Source organism: Nerophis lumbriciformis, linkage group LG36 (genome assembly GCF_033978685.3).
Source record: "Nerophis lumbriciformis linkage group LG36, RoL_Nlum_v2.1, whole genome shotgun sequence".
Classification (NCBI taxonomy): domain Eukaryota; kingdom Metazoa; phylum Chordata; class Actinopteri; order Syngnathiformes; family Syngnathidae; genus Nerophis; species Nerophis lumbriciformis.
The window spans coordinates 16,752,501-16,771,455 of record NC_084583.2 but is presented as its reverse complement, the minus strand read 5'-3'; the positions used below and the strand labels follow the sequence as shown (position 1 = coordinate 16,771,455).

Here is an 18,955-nt window from a genome sequence, read left to right as displayed (position 1 = left end):
GCAAAACTCCGAGGTAACTTGAACTCCTCCACTTGGGGCAGGGTCTCCTCCCCAACTCGGAGATGGCACTCCACCCTTTTCCGGGCGAGAACCATGGACTCGGACTTGGAGGTGCTGATTCCCATCCCAGTCGCTTCACACTCGGCTGCGAACCGATCCAGTGAGAGCTGAAGATCCTGGCCAGATGAAGCCATCAGGACCACATCATCTGCAAAAAGCAGAGACCTAATCCTGCAGCCACCAAACCAGATCCCCTCAACGCCCTCACTGCGCCTAGAAATTCTGTCCATAAAAGTTATGAACAGAATGGGTGACAAAGGGCAGCCTTAGCGGAGTCCAACCCTCACTGGAAACGTGTCCGACTTACTGCCGGCAATGCGGACCAAGCTCTGACACTGATCATACAGGGAGTGGACCCATATATATTCCCTTTAATTCCCTTGGAAAGTTCCCGACTTTGAATATTCCCGGTATTTTGCAACCCGAGTCACAATGTCATAAAGAAGTACATTTTGCATAATAGGGGACCTTTACCTTCTTACAAACTTACGAACCGATCCAGTGAGAGCTGAAGATCTTGGCCAGATGAAGCCATCAGGACCACATCATCTACAAAAAGAAGAGACCTAATCCTGCAGCCACCAAACCAGATCCCCTCAACGCCCTGACTGCGCCTAGAAATTCTGTCCATAAACTACCCTAAACTGTGAAATGCGGTGGAAACACAAACCACACACTTCTACAGGAACTAAAGGTTGCAAGAAATCAAACCACAAATCAGCAATCAAAGAAGCAACGCTGACACATTTTAAAAGTATATCTTAATATAAACATTTTATTCAGTGCATTTTTGTGTATACAACAAATAATAAACAACTGGAAGTCATCAGGCAGCTTGGACGTCTCGCCTGCATAATGTTGTCTTAAAAGTTTTTTTTTATCCTGGTAGCTTGGAACACATGATCCAACGTGGGTTAATTACATACAGCCTACATCATGCAGCTCTAGACCACAATCCCCTGCCTTCTTCCCATGCAACAGATACGAACCACCTCCCGAGGGAACCGAGGAACAGAAAGTCCTGCAAAAAAAAAAAATAGCATGTACCAGAAAGAAGTAATATGTAGCTTGGAGGGACATCGTGTTCGTACATGCCCTGTGCATGAAAGGGAAGATGCCCCGCCCCTCTTTTTTGTTTTTTGTTTTGTTTACTCTTACAAATAGGACATGTCCCTATAAAATGTTAAGCCACCTAAAAGTCCACAGTATTCTTTTTTTTTTTAATATAGAAAATAGCATCACCACAGTAAGTTACTCAAACACATAACAATCCGGGGAAAGGAAGGGCGCCATATTTCTATGGACGGTCAATAAAGTTGACGAGGGGTTATGACACAAGCACGGTGGGGGAGGAAACAGATCACGAGGACAAGAAACGGACTTTGTGACAGAACAAGAAGGGCATGGGGGGTACACACACCGAATCCTAGTTTTGAACCTCGGCCGTCGAGCGGATCCTCAGAAAAAAGACTGAATGACATCACTTCCTCTTGTCCAAACCTTATTCATTCGATCAATCAATCAATGTTTACTTATATAGCCCTAAATCACGAGTGTCTCAAAGGGCTGCTCAAGCCACACCTTAAAATGTACATAGGGAGGTAAACAAATCCAGCTCACCTTCGTGAAGGCTTCGTCGACTTAAAGGGAGACTCTCTCGTTTAGCCTTTAGCTTGCTTTCAAACGGTGGGACAAACAATACTGATCAATGGCGAGGGTCGGAGAACAAGAGGGGATGAACAGAAACCAGTAGATACAACCAATGAATCCTTCTTGGCTAATTGGGAAAATTAGCAGAAACAAAAGGGCAGCCGTGGCGTCTCTGAAAAGTTACGAGCATTCAGGCTGAGACCTCACATGTCGGGTCGTCTGAACCGAGGCTTGGTTTCTCGGCAGCGGCTCCTCAGAAAAAAGACTGAATGACATCACTTCCTCTTGTCCAAACCGTATTCATTCGATCAATCAATCAAAGTTTATTTATATAGCCCTAAATAACAAGTGTCTCAAAGGGCTGCACAAGCCACACATTAAAATGTACATAGGGGGGTAAACAAATCCAGCTCACCTTCGTGAAGGCTTCGTCGACTTAAAGGGAGAATCTCTCGTTTAGCCTTTAGCTTGCTTACAAACGGCGGGACAAACAATACTGATCAATGGCGAGGGTCGGAGAACAAGAGGGGATGAACAGAAACCAGTAGATACAACCAATGAATCCTTCTTGGCTAATTGGGAAAATTAGCAGAAACAAAAGGGCAGCCGTGGCGTCTCTGAAAAGTTACGAGCCTTCAGGCTGAGACCTCACATGTCGGGTCGTCTGAACCGAGGCTTGGTTTCTCGGCAGCGGCTCCTCAGAAAAAAGACTGAATGACATCACTTCCTCTTGTCTAAACCTTATTCATTCGATCAATCAATCAAAGTTTATTAATATAGCCCTAAATAACAAGTGTCTCAAAGGGCTGCACAAGCCACACATTAAAATGTACATAGGGGGGTAAACAAACCCAGCTCACCTTCGTGAAGGCTTTGTCGACTTAAAGGGAGACTTTCTCGTTTAGCCTTTAGCTTGCTTATAAACGGCGGGACAAACAATACTGATCAATGGCGAGGGTCGGAGAACAAGAGGAGAAGAACAGAAACCAGTAGATACAACCAATGAATCCTTCTTGGCTAATTGGGAAAATTAGCAGAAACAAAAGGGCAGCCGTGGCGTCTCTGAAAAGTTACGAGCCGCCAGGCTGAGACCGCACATGTCGGGTCGTCTGAACCGAGGCTTGGTTTCTCGGCGCTAGAGAGCTCGGTCTCTGGGACGCGAGGAGAGCTACCGTCTGGCCGGGCCTCGGACCGCGCCGGCGAGTTTATAGGCTTTGTATTCACACAAGCGTGGACGAGACAGAGATCAGGGCTTGTACTGTACCCCTGCAGCCTCGTGGACCTGGTTGCCCCTGAATGCCCACTCGCTTCCTGTCCCTGTCTAACGGACGCACGAGTGCTCGTTGTCTACATGAATGTTGAAAAAGAACGGCAAAACTGGTGAGTAAATACGTAATAAATGAGCCCAGAGGAGACTAAATGTCCAGAACGTGTCTTGCGATTAATGCTGTTAACCATGATAAATGCACAAGTGTGTTGTCTTTTTTTTTTTTTTTTAAATGATCGTCATTGATGTTTTCTAGGTGTCGATGTTTGGTATGTCGCAGCAAGTGCTGAACCGCTGATACAAGAGAGGGTCTGCTTGGATGCGCGCTCTGCTGGAGGTAAGGTTTCATGGTTCGGTCCTGCAGGCGGGGCTACGTCGACTCGTTCTGGCTCACAGCTTTGCCGCCGTTCAGCATCGCCGAGGCACTCCGACTCTTGGTGGGTGTGCCACTGCCGGAGCGGGAGAACTCTGTCAGGTCGTGGAGGGATGGCTCTCTGTACATCGCCACTGTGGGAAGAGGAGAGGATTGTGGATCAGAAAGCAACTCAGGACTAAAGCTACGAGTCATCTGTTCAATGGAATTTAGTAGGAAGTAGTCCTAAACCTAAACCCGAATAACACCTTCCACTGTGACTCCCCTTCCCTAGCAGCCACGACCCCTACCCTTCTCTAAACCATTCTACCTTTACCCTACCATAGATCTCTAATCTGAACTCTACCCTAACCATCTAACCGGATCACCTACCCTAACCGTGACCTACAGTATACCTTAAACACTCACCCTACACTTACTCTAGAACACTGTTAGCCTGTATCCCAAACTTGAACCTGACTCTGGCATTCCATCCCTTTACCGTAAGAGACCTTACCCTAACCCATACCCTGAGAAAACAATTTCCCAACCTCAACCCTCACTAACCAATCTTAACCCTAGCCCGTTAAAAGAAACCCTTACCCAACACCCCGACCCCAATGAATCCTTACCCAAACTTGAACACCACCCTAACCTTCACAAAACTCAGGCCAACTTTAACATTATAACTCCCAAATCTACACTACTCTAAACATTGACTAACCCTAATCAGCCCCCACCTTACCCTAACCCGATCAAAACCCTACAATAATCTCAACCCTTAACACAACACTTAACTAAGTCAACCCTTACCTTTACCTGAGCTTAACCTATAACCGCCTCCAACCCAAACTTACCTAACAAAAATATTTCCGAACCTCAACCCCTTAATTCTTACCCTAATATGAACCCTACTAACCCTGGCAAAAACCCAAGCCTACCCTACAATTCCCAAATCTAACCTACTCTAAACTAGGGTTGTTCGGTATACCGGTAGTAGACACGCACACAGCTGCTTGGATTGATGCCAAATATTAGCGGGGTTAAGACCGCCCATCTAATGTCAACTAATGCAAGTAAGATGACTGAATTTGGTAACAAATCTCTAAAATTTGTGTTTTATCTTTAACAAAAGTGTGTTTTACCTGCTACATGACTTATCTTGGTACATTTATCCATAGTTTTGTTTTTAGTACTTACTAAAAATGGTGTTTTTCTTAAAGCACAGACGAGGATTGGCAACCATAAATCCTAAATTATTTAATATTATGTTACTAAAGCTCTTGTTTATTCCTGATTATGGAAAATTGAAAATTGTTCTTTGAGTGCAACAAGAAAAACACAATGTGAAATTTAATTAAATTAAATGTTAACCTTCTAAAATTGTTCTTTGAGTGCAATAGGAAACATGTTTATTGTATTGTAAGATTTTCTGTTAAAATGAAGCCAAAATTGAAATGTCTTCATAGTTACCTTTATTTAGTAAAGAATCGAAAAGTATCTAAATAAATGTTGGTACCGGTACCAAATGATTGGTAACGGGACAACCCTACTCTAAATATATATTAACCCTAACCTGCCCCCAAAATACCTTACCTTACGCTAAACCTAACAAAACCTTACAATAACCTCAACCCGTAACACAACACTTACCTTCATCTAACCTTCACCTATAACTGTCTAACCCTTAAAAACCCTCAATCCCAGAGAGATGGTGAACTATGCCCGGGATAGGGCATTGCCAGAGGAAAACTGCAAAACCGTGCAAATCGGTCGTATGACCTGGGTACAGGGGCTAAAGACTAATCCAACCCTAACTCTGGTCTCTAAAACAACCGTCAGACGCCTCAGGAAAATGCAGAACGAGCAGCTTCTTATAATTCATAGACTGTGTTCTGTGTGGGAACCACAGGGATGGGCGTGGAACGGGTCCTGCAGGGTCTGCCTTCCCGCAAAGTGCTGAATCAAGACGTCACAGCAGATCAGGTTGGCTCTGCACTTAAAAACAAATCCTGTATTCACAGCCCGGGCATTACAAATTCAGCACAGGCATGTGCTCTGCTCTGCTGTGTTTGCAGCATTCGGCCCAATTTGCATCTCAGCAGCCACTACGAGGACAAAATCGCCGTAATCTGAGGTCCGCAGTATTTGGTTTCAGGATGTTGTCCACATCCTAGAATGCTATTTGGTGTTCATCCCAGAGGGAAGCCCGGCTGAGACAGCAACCTTCGCTCACTTCACTTAGCCCAGCATTTTGTTGTTGTTGTTATTTATTTTTTGTTAGTGTGTCAATCTGTGTAAACACATCAGTGGGTGGATGCATTTCACTGGAAGGTAATAATGATGGGTACAAGACTACTGCAACTCACTTCTTGTCAGGATCCCCAGCAATAACATTCAGAAGCTGCAGTACTTACAGAATAGTGCTGCTAGGATCCTGAAGAGAGTGCGGAAATACGACCACAAAACACCAGTTCTCAAATCCCTTCACTGGCTTCCTGTTCCACTCAGGGTTGAATACAAGAGTCTCCCTACTAACTCACCAGTGCCTCCATGGAAATGCCCCCCTCTACCTCAAAGAACTGCTCACATCCCAAATCCTCCCCATGACACCTCCGCTCCGGACAGGCTAACTTCCTCCAATCTCAGAGGACAAAGCTATGAACAATGGGAGACCGGGCTTTCTGCTCCGCCGCTCCCAGTCTATGGAACGCTCTCCCTGACCACCTGAGGGCACCACAGACTGTGGATGCTTTTAAAAAAGGCTTAAAACCCCTTCTTTTAAAAAAAAACCTTATATATATATATATATATATATATATATATATATATATATATATATATATATATATATATATATATATATATACATACAGGTAAAAGCCAGTAAATTGGAATATTTTGAAAAACTTGATTTATTTCAGTAATTGCATTCAAAAGGTGTAACTTGTACATTATATTTATTCATTGCACACAGACTGATGCATTCAAATGTTTATTTCATTTAATTTTGATGATTTGAAGTGGCAACAAATGAAAATCCAAAATTCCGTGTGTCACAAAATTAGAATATTACTTAAGGCTAATACAAAAAAGGGATTTTTAGAAATGTTGGCCAACTGAAAAGTATGAAAATGAAAAATATGAGCATGTACAATACTCAATACTTGGTTGGAGCTCCTTTTGCCTCAATTACTGCGTTAATGCGGCGTGGCATGGAGTCGATGAGTTTCTGGCACTGCTCAGGTGTTATGAGAGCCCAGGTTGCTCTGATAGTGGCCTTCAACTCTTCTGCGTTTTTGGGTCTGGCATTCTGCATCTTCCTTTTCACAATACCCCACAGATTTTCTATGGGGCTAAGGTCAGGGGAGTTGGCGGGCCAATTTAGAACAGAAATACCATGGTCCGTAAACCAGGCACGGGTAGATTTTGCGCTGTGTGCAGGCGCCAAGTCCTGTTGGAACTTGAAATCTCCATCTCCATAGAGCAGGTCAGCAGCAGGAAGCATGAAGTGCTCTAAAACTTGCTGGTAGACGGCTGCGTTGACCCTGGATCTCAGGAAACAGAGTGGACCGACACCAGCAGATGACATGGCACCCCAAACCATCACTGATGGTGGAAACTTTACACTAGACTTCAGGCAGCGTGGATCCTGTGCCTCTCCTGTCTTCCTCCAGACTCTGGGACCTCGATTTCCAAAGGAATTGCAAAATTTGCTTTCGTCAGAAAACATGACTTTGGACCACTCAGCTGGTGTCGGTCCCCTCTGTTTCCTGAGATCCAGGGTCAGCGCAGCCGTCTACCAGCAAGTTTTAGAGCACTTCATGCTTCCTGCTGCTGACCTGCTCTATGGAGATGGAGATTTCAAGTTCCAACAGGACTTGGCGCCTGCACACAGCGCAAAATCTACCCGTGCCTGGTTTACGGACCATGGTATTTCTGTTCTAAATTGGCCCGCCAACTCCCCTGACCTTAGCCCCATAGAAAATCTGTGGGGTATTGTGAAAAGGAAGATGCAGAATGCCAGACCCAAAAACGCAGAAGAGTTGAAGGCCACTATCAGAGCAACCTGGGCTCTCATAACACCTGAGCAGTGCCAGAAACTCATCGACTCCATGCCACGCCGCATTAACGCAGTAATTGAGGCAAAAGGAGCTCCAACCAAGTATTGAGTATTGTACATGCTCATATTTTTCATTTTCATACTTTTCAGTTGGCCAACATTTCTAAAAATCCCTTTTTTGTATTAGCCTTAAGTAATATTCTAATTTTGTGACACACGGAATTTTGGATTTTCATTTGTTGCCACTTCAAATCATCAAAATTAAATGAAATAAACATTTGAATGCAACAGTCTGTGTGCAATGAATAAATATAATGTACAAGTTACACCTTTTGAATGCAATTACTGAAATAAATCAAGTTTTTCAAAATATTCTAATTTACTGGCTTTTACCTGTATATGTATATACATTTGTTTCTGCTGAATCATTTAGACAAAATGCACAAAAGCCAGTAAATGCTCTTTTTTTATTCCCCTCCTTACACGCCTTTATCTCACCTCAAAGTGTTTTGTCCCTCACGTCTCGCTCGCTCAGCATAAAGCGAGGCAATCATTCTGCGGCTATTGATCTTAAGTGTGTTTGAGACCCCCTGGATTGCCAGTTAAATGAACGTGAAAGGCTATTACGGGGGGTCTCGGGGGAGGAACATAGATTCCTAATGAGAGGACGACTAGAAGTTCCCCGTCACAAAAATGTTTTACCACAACTATTGAACATGGAGTTCATAAGTGAATCGACAGTATTGCATTCTTGGTGTCATTACTATCCACATTTGTATAGATCCAACCACTTTTGTTTGCATTCAAACCGCGAGCTTAGCATTTATTTATGCTTTTAGGTCTCCTCCTCTGGTGTGTAGTGTAGCATGTTTGTCTATTTCTTGTAGGGAACACAGTTTAATTGCCGCCACTGAGGCGAGGACGCTACATGTGATAGTGTTTACTCACCTGTCTCCTCTGTACTCAGCCATGCAGTCATTTGTTCATACATGTGCATATGTGTGTGTGTGTGTGTGTATTGTTTTTGAGTCTGCAAAGCACTTTGTGTTGCATTTATTTTATGTATGAAACACACTTTAAAAAAGTTTGTTGTTTTTGTTTTGTTTTGTTTTGGTCTGTTCTCTTCTGTTCTATTTTATTTTATTTTATTTTATCTTATATTATCTTATTTTATATTATTTTATTTTATTTTTTTAATTTAATTTAATTTAATTTAATTTAATTTAATTTCTACCGCTTATTCCCTTCGGGGTTGCGGGGGGCGCTGGAGCCTATCTCAGCTACAATCATAATTTAATTTAATTTAATTCATTTAATTCATTTAATTCATTTAATTCATTTAATTCATTTAATTCATTTAATTTCATTTTATGTTATTTAACTTAATTTAATTTAATTTAATATAAATTAGTTTAATTGTATTTTATTTTATTACATTTTATTTAATTGTAATATTATTATATATTTTTTTAAATTAAAATTTAATTTAATTTAATTTCATTTCATTTTATGTTATTTAACTTAATTTAATTTCATTTCATTTCATTTCATTTTATGTTATTTAACTTAATTTAATTTAATTTAATATAATTTAGTTTTATTTTATTTTATTTTATTACATTTTATTTAATTGTAATATTATTGTTTTTTTTTAAATTAAAATTTATTTTAATTTAATTTAATTTAATTTAATTTAATTTTGGCCCTGAACACAGCAAGGGCCCTGTTAAAAAAGCTGCTTTTTTTCTTCTACACATTTGGACGTCTTTTTGAGGCCTTTAACATGCTCAAAAAGTGTGTTCAACGGTGCTCGGAGCTTTACATTTTTTATCATTCTAGTTTTATTCAGTTTATTTCCCTGTGTTTTGATCAATGAATAAATTACCATGGAGGTAAGAAATAGCTCAAATTAAAACTTTGGTTTTAAGGCTGATGTCGTAAATAAGTAGTTTTGTGCGACTGCTATACAAATATTTGACTTGATGTGTGAAATCTCACTGGAATATTCCACTTTAATTCCACTTTTTGTAAACACGTGTACGAGGATGTTTCACATGTCTTTATTGTGTATATATTTGAACAGTGTTTATGTTGTGTACAAAGTGTGTTTATAATATGTTGTGTAAAGGAAATGTCATATTTATATATTGTATTTGAGATCGTTTATAGGTTAGTTAGGCGAAATATAGTGCTCAACTTCAGCCTAAACCCTTTCGGTCTGTAAAATTGTCAATTTATGAATGTAACCTGTTTGTTTATTTTGTTATAAATGTTAGAAATAATAAACAAACTAACTAACTTTAGCAACAGAAACTCTCCTGTCACTCACCTTTCAGAGGTTTGGGCAGGAAGTGTGCTGCCGGCTTGTTCTTCTTGACGTGGTTGCCCTTCATGATTTCCCCCTCCTTGTTCAGACCGAGGTACCAGCCCCTGCCCGACTGCTGCTGGCGGTAGATCATGGAGGAATACGTCACGTAGTAGTTCTCGAACACCGACTCCTTGAATTTGCACTCCGGCGTGAAGTGTTCCTGCAGGGGGTGCAGAAGCCACGTTTGACAACCATAATAATAATAATAATAACACCCAATACCTCACACAGAATCACGGCGGTGAATAATGCAGCATGTTTCAGTGAATAATTATAATAATAATAATATATTGTATTTGTAAAAGCACTTTACATTGAGCAAACAACCTCAAAGTGCTACAGTGCATTTTAAAAACCAACAACAACAATAATGCTGGAACCACAGATAGCTGCTCCCAACAAGTAAAATAAATAGTAAAAAAATAAAAATAATAATAATAATAATAAAAACTAGAACAGCCTAATATATATAACTTGCACACATATATCTAAAACAAAGAGGCTTTTTTAAAAAAAAGAAGGGTTTTTAAGCCTTTTTTAAAAGCATCCACAGTCTGTGGTGCCCTCAGGTGGTCAGGGAGAGCGTTCCACAGACTGGGACCGGGAGTGAAATGACCAGCTTGAATAACACCCAAGACCTCACACAGAATCAGACTACAGGAGAATCATGGCGGTGAATAATGCAGCACGTTTCAGTGAATAATAATAATAACAATAATAATAATAGATTTTATTTGTAAAAGCACTTTACATTGAGCACACAACCTCAAAGTGCTACAGTGCATTTAAAAACAACAACAACAACAATGCTAGAACCACAAATAGCTGCCCCCAACAAGTAAAATAAATAGTAAAAAAATAATAATAATAATAATAAAAACTAGAAAAGCCTAATAGCTAGAACTAGCACACATATATCTAAAAAAAAAAGAAAAAAAAAAAGGCATTTTTAAAAAGAAGGGTTTTTAAGACTTTTTTAGAAGCATCCACAGTCTGTGGTGCCCTCAGGTGGTCAGGGAGAGCATTCCACAGACTGGGAGCGGGAGTGAAATGACCAGCTTGAATAACATCCAAGAACTCACACAGAATCAGACTACAGGAGAATCACAGCGGTGAATAATGCAGCATGTTTCAGTGAATAATAATACTAATAATAATAATAATAATAATAATAGATTTTATTTGTAAAATCACTTTACATTGAGCACACAACCTCAAAGTGCTACAGTGCATTTAAAAAAGAACAACAACAACAACGCTAGAACCACAAATAGCTGCCCCCAACAAGTAAAATAAATAGTAAAAAAATAATAATAATAATAATAAAAACTAGAAAAGCCTAATAGCTAGAACTAGCACACATATATCGAAAAATAAAATAAAATTAAAAAGAAGGATTTTTAAGCCTTTTTTTAAAAGCATCCAAAGTCTGTGGTGCCCTCAGGTGGTCAGGGAGAGCATTCCACAGACTGGGACCGGGAGTGAAATGACCAGCTTGAATAACACCCAAGACCTCACACAGAATCAGACTACAGGAGAATCACGGCGGTGAATAATGCAGCACGTTTCAGTGAATAATAATAATAATAATAATAATAATAATAATAGATTTTATTTATAAAAGCACTTTACATTGAGCACACAACCTCAAAGTGCTGCAGTGCATTTAAAAAAGAACAACAACAACAATGCTAGAACCACAAATAGCTGCCCCCAACAAGTATAATAAATAGTAAAAATAATCATAATAATAATAACATTAATAATAAAAACTAGAACAGCCTAATAGCTAGAACTAGCACATATATATCTAAAAAAAAAAAGCTTTTTTAAAAAGAAGGGTTTTTAAGACTTTTTTAGAAGCAGCCACAGTCTGTGGTGCCCTCAGGTGGTCAGGGAGAGCGTTCCACAGACTGTGCGCGGGAGTGAAATGACCAGCTTGAATAACACCCAAGACCTCACACAGAATCAGACTACAGGAGAATCACGGCGGTGAATAATGCAGCACGTTTCAGTGAATAATAATAATAATAATAATAATAATAATAATAATAATAATAGATTTTATTCGTAACAGCACTTTACATTGAGCACACAACCTCAAAGTGCTACAGTGCATTTAAAAAAGAACAACAACAACAATGCTAGAACCACAAATAGCTGCCCCCAACAAGTAAAATAAATAGTAAAAATAATAATAATAATAATACTAATAATAAAAACTATAACAGCCTAATAGCTAGAACTAGCACATATATATCTAAAAAAAAAAAGGCTTTTTTAAAAAGAAGGGTTTTTAAGCCTTTTTTAAAAGCATCCACAGTCTGCGGTGCCCTCAGGTGGTCAGGGAAAGCATTCCACAGACTGGGACCGGGAGTGAAATGACCAGCTTGAATAACACCCAAGACCTCACACAGAATCAGACTACAGGAGAATCACGGCGGTGAATAATGCAGCACGTTTCAGTGAATAATAATAATAATAATAATAATAATAATAATAATAGATTTTATTTATAAAAGCACTTTACATTGAGCACACAACCTCAAAGTGCTGCAGTGCATTTAAAAAAGAACAACAACAACAATGCTAGAACCACAAATAGCTGCCCCCAACAAGTATAATAAATAGTAAAAATAATCATAATAATAATAACATTAATAATAAAAACTAGAACAGCCTAATAGCTAGAACTAGCACATATATATCTAAAAAAAAAAAGCTTTTTTAAAAAGAAGGGTTTTTAAGACTTTTTTAGAAGCATCCACAGTCTGTGGTGCCCTCAGGTGGTCAGGGAGAGCGTTCCACAGACTGTGCGCGGGAGTGAAATGACCAGCTTGAATAACACCCAAGACCTCACACAGAATCAGACTACAGGAGAATCACGGCGGTGAATAATGCAGCACGTTTCAGTGAATAATAATAATAATAATAATAATAGATTTTATTTGTAACAGCACTTTACATTGAACACACAACCTCAAAGTGCTACAGTGCATTTAAAAAACAACAACAACAACAATGCTAGAACCACAAATAGCTGCCCCCAACAAGTAAAATAAATAGTAAAAAAAAATAATAATAATAATAATAATAAAAACTAAAAAAGTCTAATAGCTGGAACAAGCACACATATATCTAAAAAAAAAAAAAAAAAAAAAAAAAGGCTTTTTTAAAAAGAAGGGTTTTTAAGCCTTTTTTAAAAGCATCCACAGTCTGTGGTGCCCTCAGGTGGTCAGGGAGAGCGTTCCACAGACTGGGCGCGGGAGTGAAATGACCAGCTTGAATAACACCCAAGACCTCACACAGAATCAGACTACAGGAGAATCACGGCGGTGAATAATGCAGCACGTTTCAGTGAATAATAATAATAATAATAATAGATGTTATTTGTAAAAGCACTTTACATTGAGCACACAACCTCAAAGTGCTACAGTGCATTGAAAAAAGAACAACAACAACAACAATGCTAGAACCACAAATAGCTGCCCCCAACAAGTAAAATCAATAGTAAAAAAAAAAATAATAATAACAATAAAAACTAGAACAGCATAATAGCTAGAACTAGCACACATATATCTAAAAAAAAAGAAAAAAAAAGGCCTTTTTAAAAAGAAGCGTTTTTAAGACTTTTTTAGAAGCATCCACAGTCTGTGGTGCCCTCAGGTGGTCAGGGAGAGCGTTCCACAGACTGGGCGCGGGAGTGAAATGACCAGCTTGAATAACACCCAAGACCTCACACAGAATCAGACTACAGGAGAATCACGGCGGTGAATAATGCAGCACGTTTCAGTGAATAATAATAATAATAATAATAATAATAGATTTTATTTGTAAAAGCACTTTACATTGAGCACACAACCTCAAAGTGCTACAGTGCATTTAAAAACAACAACAACAACAATGCTAGAACCACAAATAGCTGCCCCCAACAAGTAAAATAAATAGTAAAAAAAAATAATAATAATAATAACAACTAGAAAAGCCTAATAGCTAGAACTAGCACACATATATCGAAAAAAAAAGAAGTTTTTTTCAAAAAGAAGGATTTTTAAGCCTTTTTTAAAAGCATCCAAAGTCTGTGGTGCCCTCAGGTGGTCAGGGAGAGTGTTCCACAGACTGGGAGTGAAATGACCAGCTTGAATAAAACATGGGCGTCCAGATAATGATCATCTTCTCATTCTGCTCCCGGCTGTTAATTATGCATGGCTACTTCATCATCATTCACAGTAGCGGACTGCTGGATTTATCATTTTGTTGGACAAGATCATATCATATCAAATCTGGTATTTCACACTCCAAAGTAGTGTCGGCCAGGGGTGCACTTTAGGTGGATGGCGAGCTAGCGGTGGATGGTGGAGGGTGTGTCAGTCCATCGCCAGCCAGGCATTCAAAAAAAAGATTTAAAAATGATCGATCATCAATCTTCACCAAGACGTCACTTTGGTCACCTGATTGCTGTCAGATCATTTTTAAGAAAAAACGACCGACAGGAAGGCGAGGAAACATGTTTAGTTAAAGTACCAATGATTGTCACACACACACACACACACTAGGTGTGGTGAAATGTGTCCTTAAATAGCGGTGGCATTTGTCTTCAAGATGCATATTTTAACAACGTACATTTTTCTAAAGATAAATGATACTTTTGGAGAGAGAGGGTCAAGGTTTCATTTGCAATCTGGGGAACGCCCCTTAAATTTCCCGAAATTCCAGGAATTTCCGTAATACCATTTCTAAATTACAAATGTCACTACTTCAACATATCTCGACCGAAGTAAAAACATTCCAACGCCAACCATTTTGATCAGCACATTCAAGTCTTTGAACATTAAAAAAAGAAAAATTCCCACTTTTCCTGAAATTCCCAATTTTTGGGGGAAATTCCCATTGACATTTTTCAAAGTTCCACAATTCCCACAATTTTCATCCGATTCAAACTGTTCCAAATTCAAAATATTCACCCTGTTCAGGAATTGTGTGCTCTACTTCAACAGTTCTAAAAAAAAATTCCCAGATTTCCCATAATTCCTTTTTTTTTTTCATTTTCCCCATTCAAAATGAATTGTCCATTTTTTCAAGTTGCACAATTCCCACATTTTTCAACCCATTCAAACCATTCCAACATCAACATAATTCACAATTCTAGAAATTCAAACTACCGTTTTTCCAAATTCCAAAAAAATCCAGGATTTTCCAGAATTCCTGGTTTTCAGAAGCCCTATTTCCATCCTTTTTTCTGGTGACTACTCCTTTCACATTTTTCAACCCACTTGAACTATTCCACCAACAAATCATTCCTCTTAATCAGTGTTCAATCAATCAATGTTTTTTTAACTGGAAAAATTCCCGGTTTTCCTGAAATTCCAGGAATTTCCGTAATACCATTTCTCAATTACAAATGTCACTACTTCAACATTTCTTGACCGATGTAAAACAATTCCAACGCCAACCATTTTGATCAGCACATTCAAGTCTTTGAACATTAAAAAAAAAAAAAATTCCCACTTTTCCTGAAATTCCCAATTTTTTGGGAAATTCCCATTGACATTCTTCCAAGTTCCACAATTCCCACAATTTTCATCCGATTCAAAGTGTTCCAACTTCAAAATATTCACCCTGTTCAGGAATTGTGTGCTCTACTTCAACAGTTCTAAAAAAAAATTCCCGGATTTCCCATAATTTTTTTTTTTTTTTCATTTTCCCCATTCAAAATGAATTGTCCATTTTTCCAAGTTGCACAATTCCCACATTTTTCAACCCATTCAAACCATTCCAACATCAACATAATTCACCATCCTAGAAATTCAAACTACCGTTTTTCCAAATTCCCAAAAAATCCAGGATTTTCCAGAATTCCTGGTTTTCTAAAGCCCTATGTCCACCCTCCTTTCTGGCGACAACTCCTTCCACATTTTTCAACCCATTTGAACTATTCCGACCAACAAATAATTTCTCTTAATCAGTGTTCAATCAATCAATGTCTTTTGAACTGGAAACATTCCCGGTTTTTTCGAAATTCCAGGAATTTCCGTAATACCATTTCTCAATTACAAATGTCACTACTTCAACATTTCTTGACCGATGTAAAACAATTCCAACGCCAACCATTTCGATCAGCACATTCAAGTCTTTGAACATTAAAAAAAAAATTCCCTTTTTTCCTGAAATTCCCAATTTTTTGGGAAATTCCCATTGACATTCTTCAAAGTTCCACAATTCCCACAATTTTCATCCGATTCAAACTGTTCCAAATTCAAAATATTCACCCTGTTCAGGAATTGTGTGCTCTACTTCAACAGTTCTAAAAAAAATTCCCGGATTTCCCATAATTTTTTTTTTTTTTTCATTTTCCCCATTCAAAATGAATTGTCCATTTTTCCAAGTTGCACAATTCCCACATTTTTCAACCCATTCAAACCATTCCAACATCAACATAATTCACCATCCTAGAAATTCAAACTACCGTTTTTCCAAATTCCCAAAAAATCCAGGATTTTCCAGAATTCCTGGTTTTCTAAAGCCCTATGTCCACCCTCCTTTCTGGCGACAACTCCTTCTACATTTTTCAACCCATTTGAACTATTCCACCAACAAATAATTTCTCTTAATCAGTGTTCAATCAAACAATGTCTTTTGAACTGGAAACATTCCCGGTTTTCCCGAAATTCCAGGAATTCCGTAATACCATTTCTCAATTACAAATGTCACTACTTCAACATTTCTCGACCGATGTAAAAACATTCCAACGCCAACCATTTTGATCAGCAAATTTAAGTCTTTGAACATTTAAAAAAAAATAAAAAATTCCCGCTTATCCTGAAATTCCCAATTTTTTGGGAAATTCCCATTGACATTCTTCCAAGTTCCACAATTCCCACAATTTTCATCCGATTCAAACTGTTCCAACTTCAAAATATTCACCCTGTTCAGGAATTGTGTGCTCTACTTCAACAGTTCTAAAAAAAATTCCCGGATTTCCCATAATTTTTTATTTTTTTTCATTTTCCCCATTCAAAATGAATTGTCCATTTTTCCAAGTTGCACAATTCCCACATTTTTCAACCCATTCAAACCATTCCAACATCAACATAATTCACTATCCTATAAATTCAAACTACCGTTTTTCCAAATTCCAAAAAAATCCAGGATTTTCCAGAATTCCTGGTTTTCTAAAGCCCTATGTCCACCCTCCTTTCTGGCAGCAACTCCTTCTACATTTTTCAACCCATTTGAACTATTCCACCAACAAATAATTTCTCTTAATCAGTGTTCAATCAAACAATGTCTTTTGAACTGGAAACATTCCCGGTTTTCCCGAAATTCCAGGAATTTCCGTAATACCATTTCTCAATTACAAATGTCACTACTTCAACATTTCTCGACCGATGTAAAAACATTCCAACGCCAACCATTTCGATCAGAGCATTCAAGTCTTTGAACATTAAAAAAAAAAAATTTCCCGCTTTTCCTGAAATTCCCAATTTTTGGGGGAAATTCCCATTGACATTCTTCAAAGTTTCACAATTCCCACAATTTTCATCCGATTCAAACTGTTCCAAATTCAAAATATTCACCCTGTTCAGGAATTGTGTGCTCTACTTCAACAGTTCTAAAAAAAATTCCCGGATTTCCCATAATTTTTATTTTTTTTTCATTTTCCCCATTCAAAATGAATTGTCCATTTTTCCAAGTTGCACAATTCCCACATTTTTCAACCCATTCAAACCATTCCAACATCAACATAATTCACCATCCTAGAAATTCAAACTACCGTTTTTCCAAATTCCAAAAAAATGCAGGATTTTCCAGAATTCCTGGTTTTCTAAAGCCCTATGTCCACCCTCCTTTCTGGCGACAACTCCTTCTACATTTTTCAACCCATTTGAACTATTCCACCAACAAATAATTTCTCTTAATCAGTGTTCAATCAAACAATGTATTTTGAACTGGAAACATTCCCGGTTTTCCCGAAATTCCAGGAATTTCCGTAATACCATTTCTCAATTACAAATGTCACTACTTCAACATTTCTCGACCGATGTAAAAACATTCCAACGCCAACCATTTCGATCAGAACATTCAAGTCTTTAAACATTAAAAAAAAAAAAATCCCGCTTTTCCTGAAATTCCCAATTTTTGGGGGAAATTCCCATTGACATTCTTCAAAGTTACACAATTCCCACAATTTTCATCCGATTCAAACTGTTCCAAATTCAAAATATTCACCCTGTTCAGGTATTGTGTGCTCTACTTCAACAGTTCTAAAAAAATTCCCGGATTTCCCATTATTTATTTTTTTTTTTCATTTTCCCCATTCAAAATGAATTGTCCATTTTTACAAGTTGCACAATTCCCACATTTTTCAACCCATTCAAACCATTACAACATCAACATAATTCACCATCCTAGAAATTCAAACTACCGTTTTTCCAAATTCCAAAAAAATCCAGGATTTTCCAGAATTCCTGGTTTTCTAAAGCCCTATGTCCACCCTCCTTTCTGGCGACAACTCCTTCTACATTTTTCAACCCATTTGAACTATTCCACCAACAAATAATTTCTCTTAATCAGTGTTCAATCAAACAATGTATTTTGAACTGGAAACATTCCCGGTTTTCCCGAAATTCCAGGAATTTCCGTAATACCATTTCTCAATTACAAATGTCACTACTTCAACATTTCTCGACCGATGTAAAAACATTCCAACGCCAACCATTTCGATCAGAACATTCAAGTCTTTGAACATAAAAAAAAAAAAAAAATCCCGCTTTTCCTGAAATTCCCAATTTTTGGGGGAAATTCCCATTGTCATTCTTCAAAGTTCCACAATTCCCACAATTTTCATCCGATTCAAACTGTTCCAAATTCAAAATATTCACCCTGTTCAGGAATTGTGTGCTCTACTTCAACAGTTCTAAAAAAAGTTCCTGGATTTCCCATAAATTCTTTTTTTTTTTCATTTTCCCCATTCAAAATGAATTGTCCATTTTTCCAAGTTGCACAATTCCCACATTTTTCAACCCATTCAAACCATTCCAATATCAACATATTTCCCCATTCTAGAAATTCAAAACACTGTTTTTTCAAATTCCAAAAAAATCCAGGATTTTCCAGAATTCCTGGTTTTCAAAAGCCCTATTTTCACCCTTTTTTCTGGCGACTACTCCTTCCACATTTTTTAACCCAGTTGAA

The 18,955-nt window shown here is 38.2% G+C and overlaps 1 protein-coding gene across 5 annotated transcripts in view; it reads right to left on the bottom strand.

The window, feature by feature from the left end:
• Positions 1-815: 815 nt before the first annotated feature.
• fgf13a (fibroblast growth factor 13a) overlaps positions 816-18,955 on the bottom strand; it is a 339,492-nt gene continuing 321,352 nt past the window's right edge. For all 5 annotated transcript variants that reach the window (XM_061930250.2, XM_072912472.1, XM_072912471.1 and 2 more), the window contains 2 exons: positions 9,722-9,920; positions 816-3,484 (listed from right to left, as the gene is read on the bottom strand). In XM_061930250.2, the coding sequence (XP_061786234.1) occupies positions 3,348-3,484; positions 9,722-9,920 (336 nt within the window). In that variant the 3' untranslated portion in view covers positions 816-3,347. The remainder of the gene's footprint in view (positions 3,485-9,721; positions 9,921-18,955) is intronic.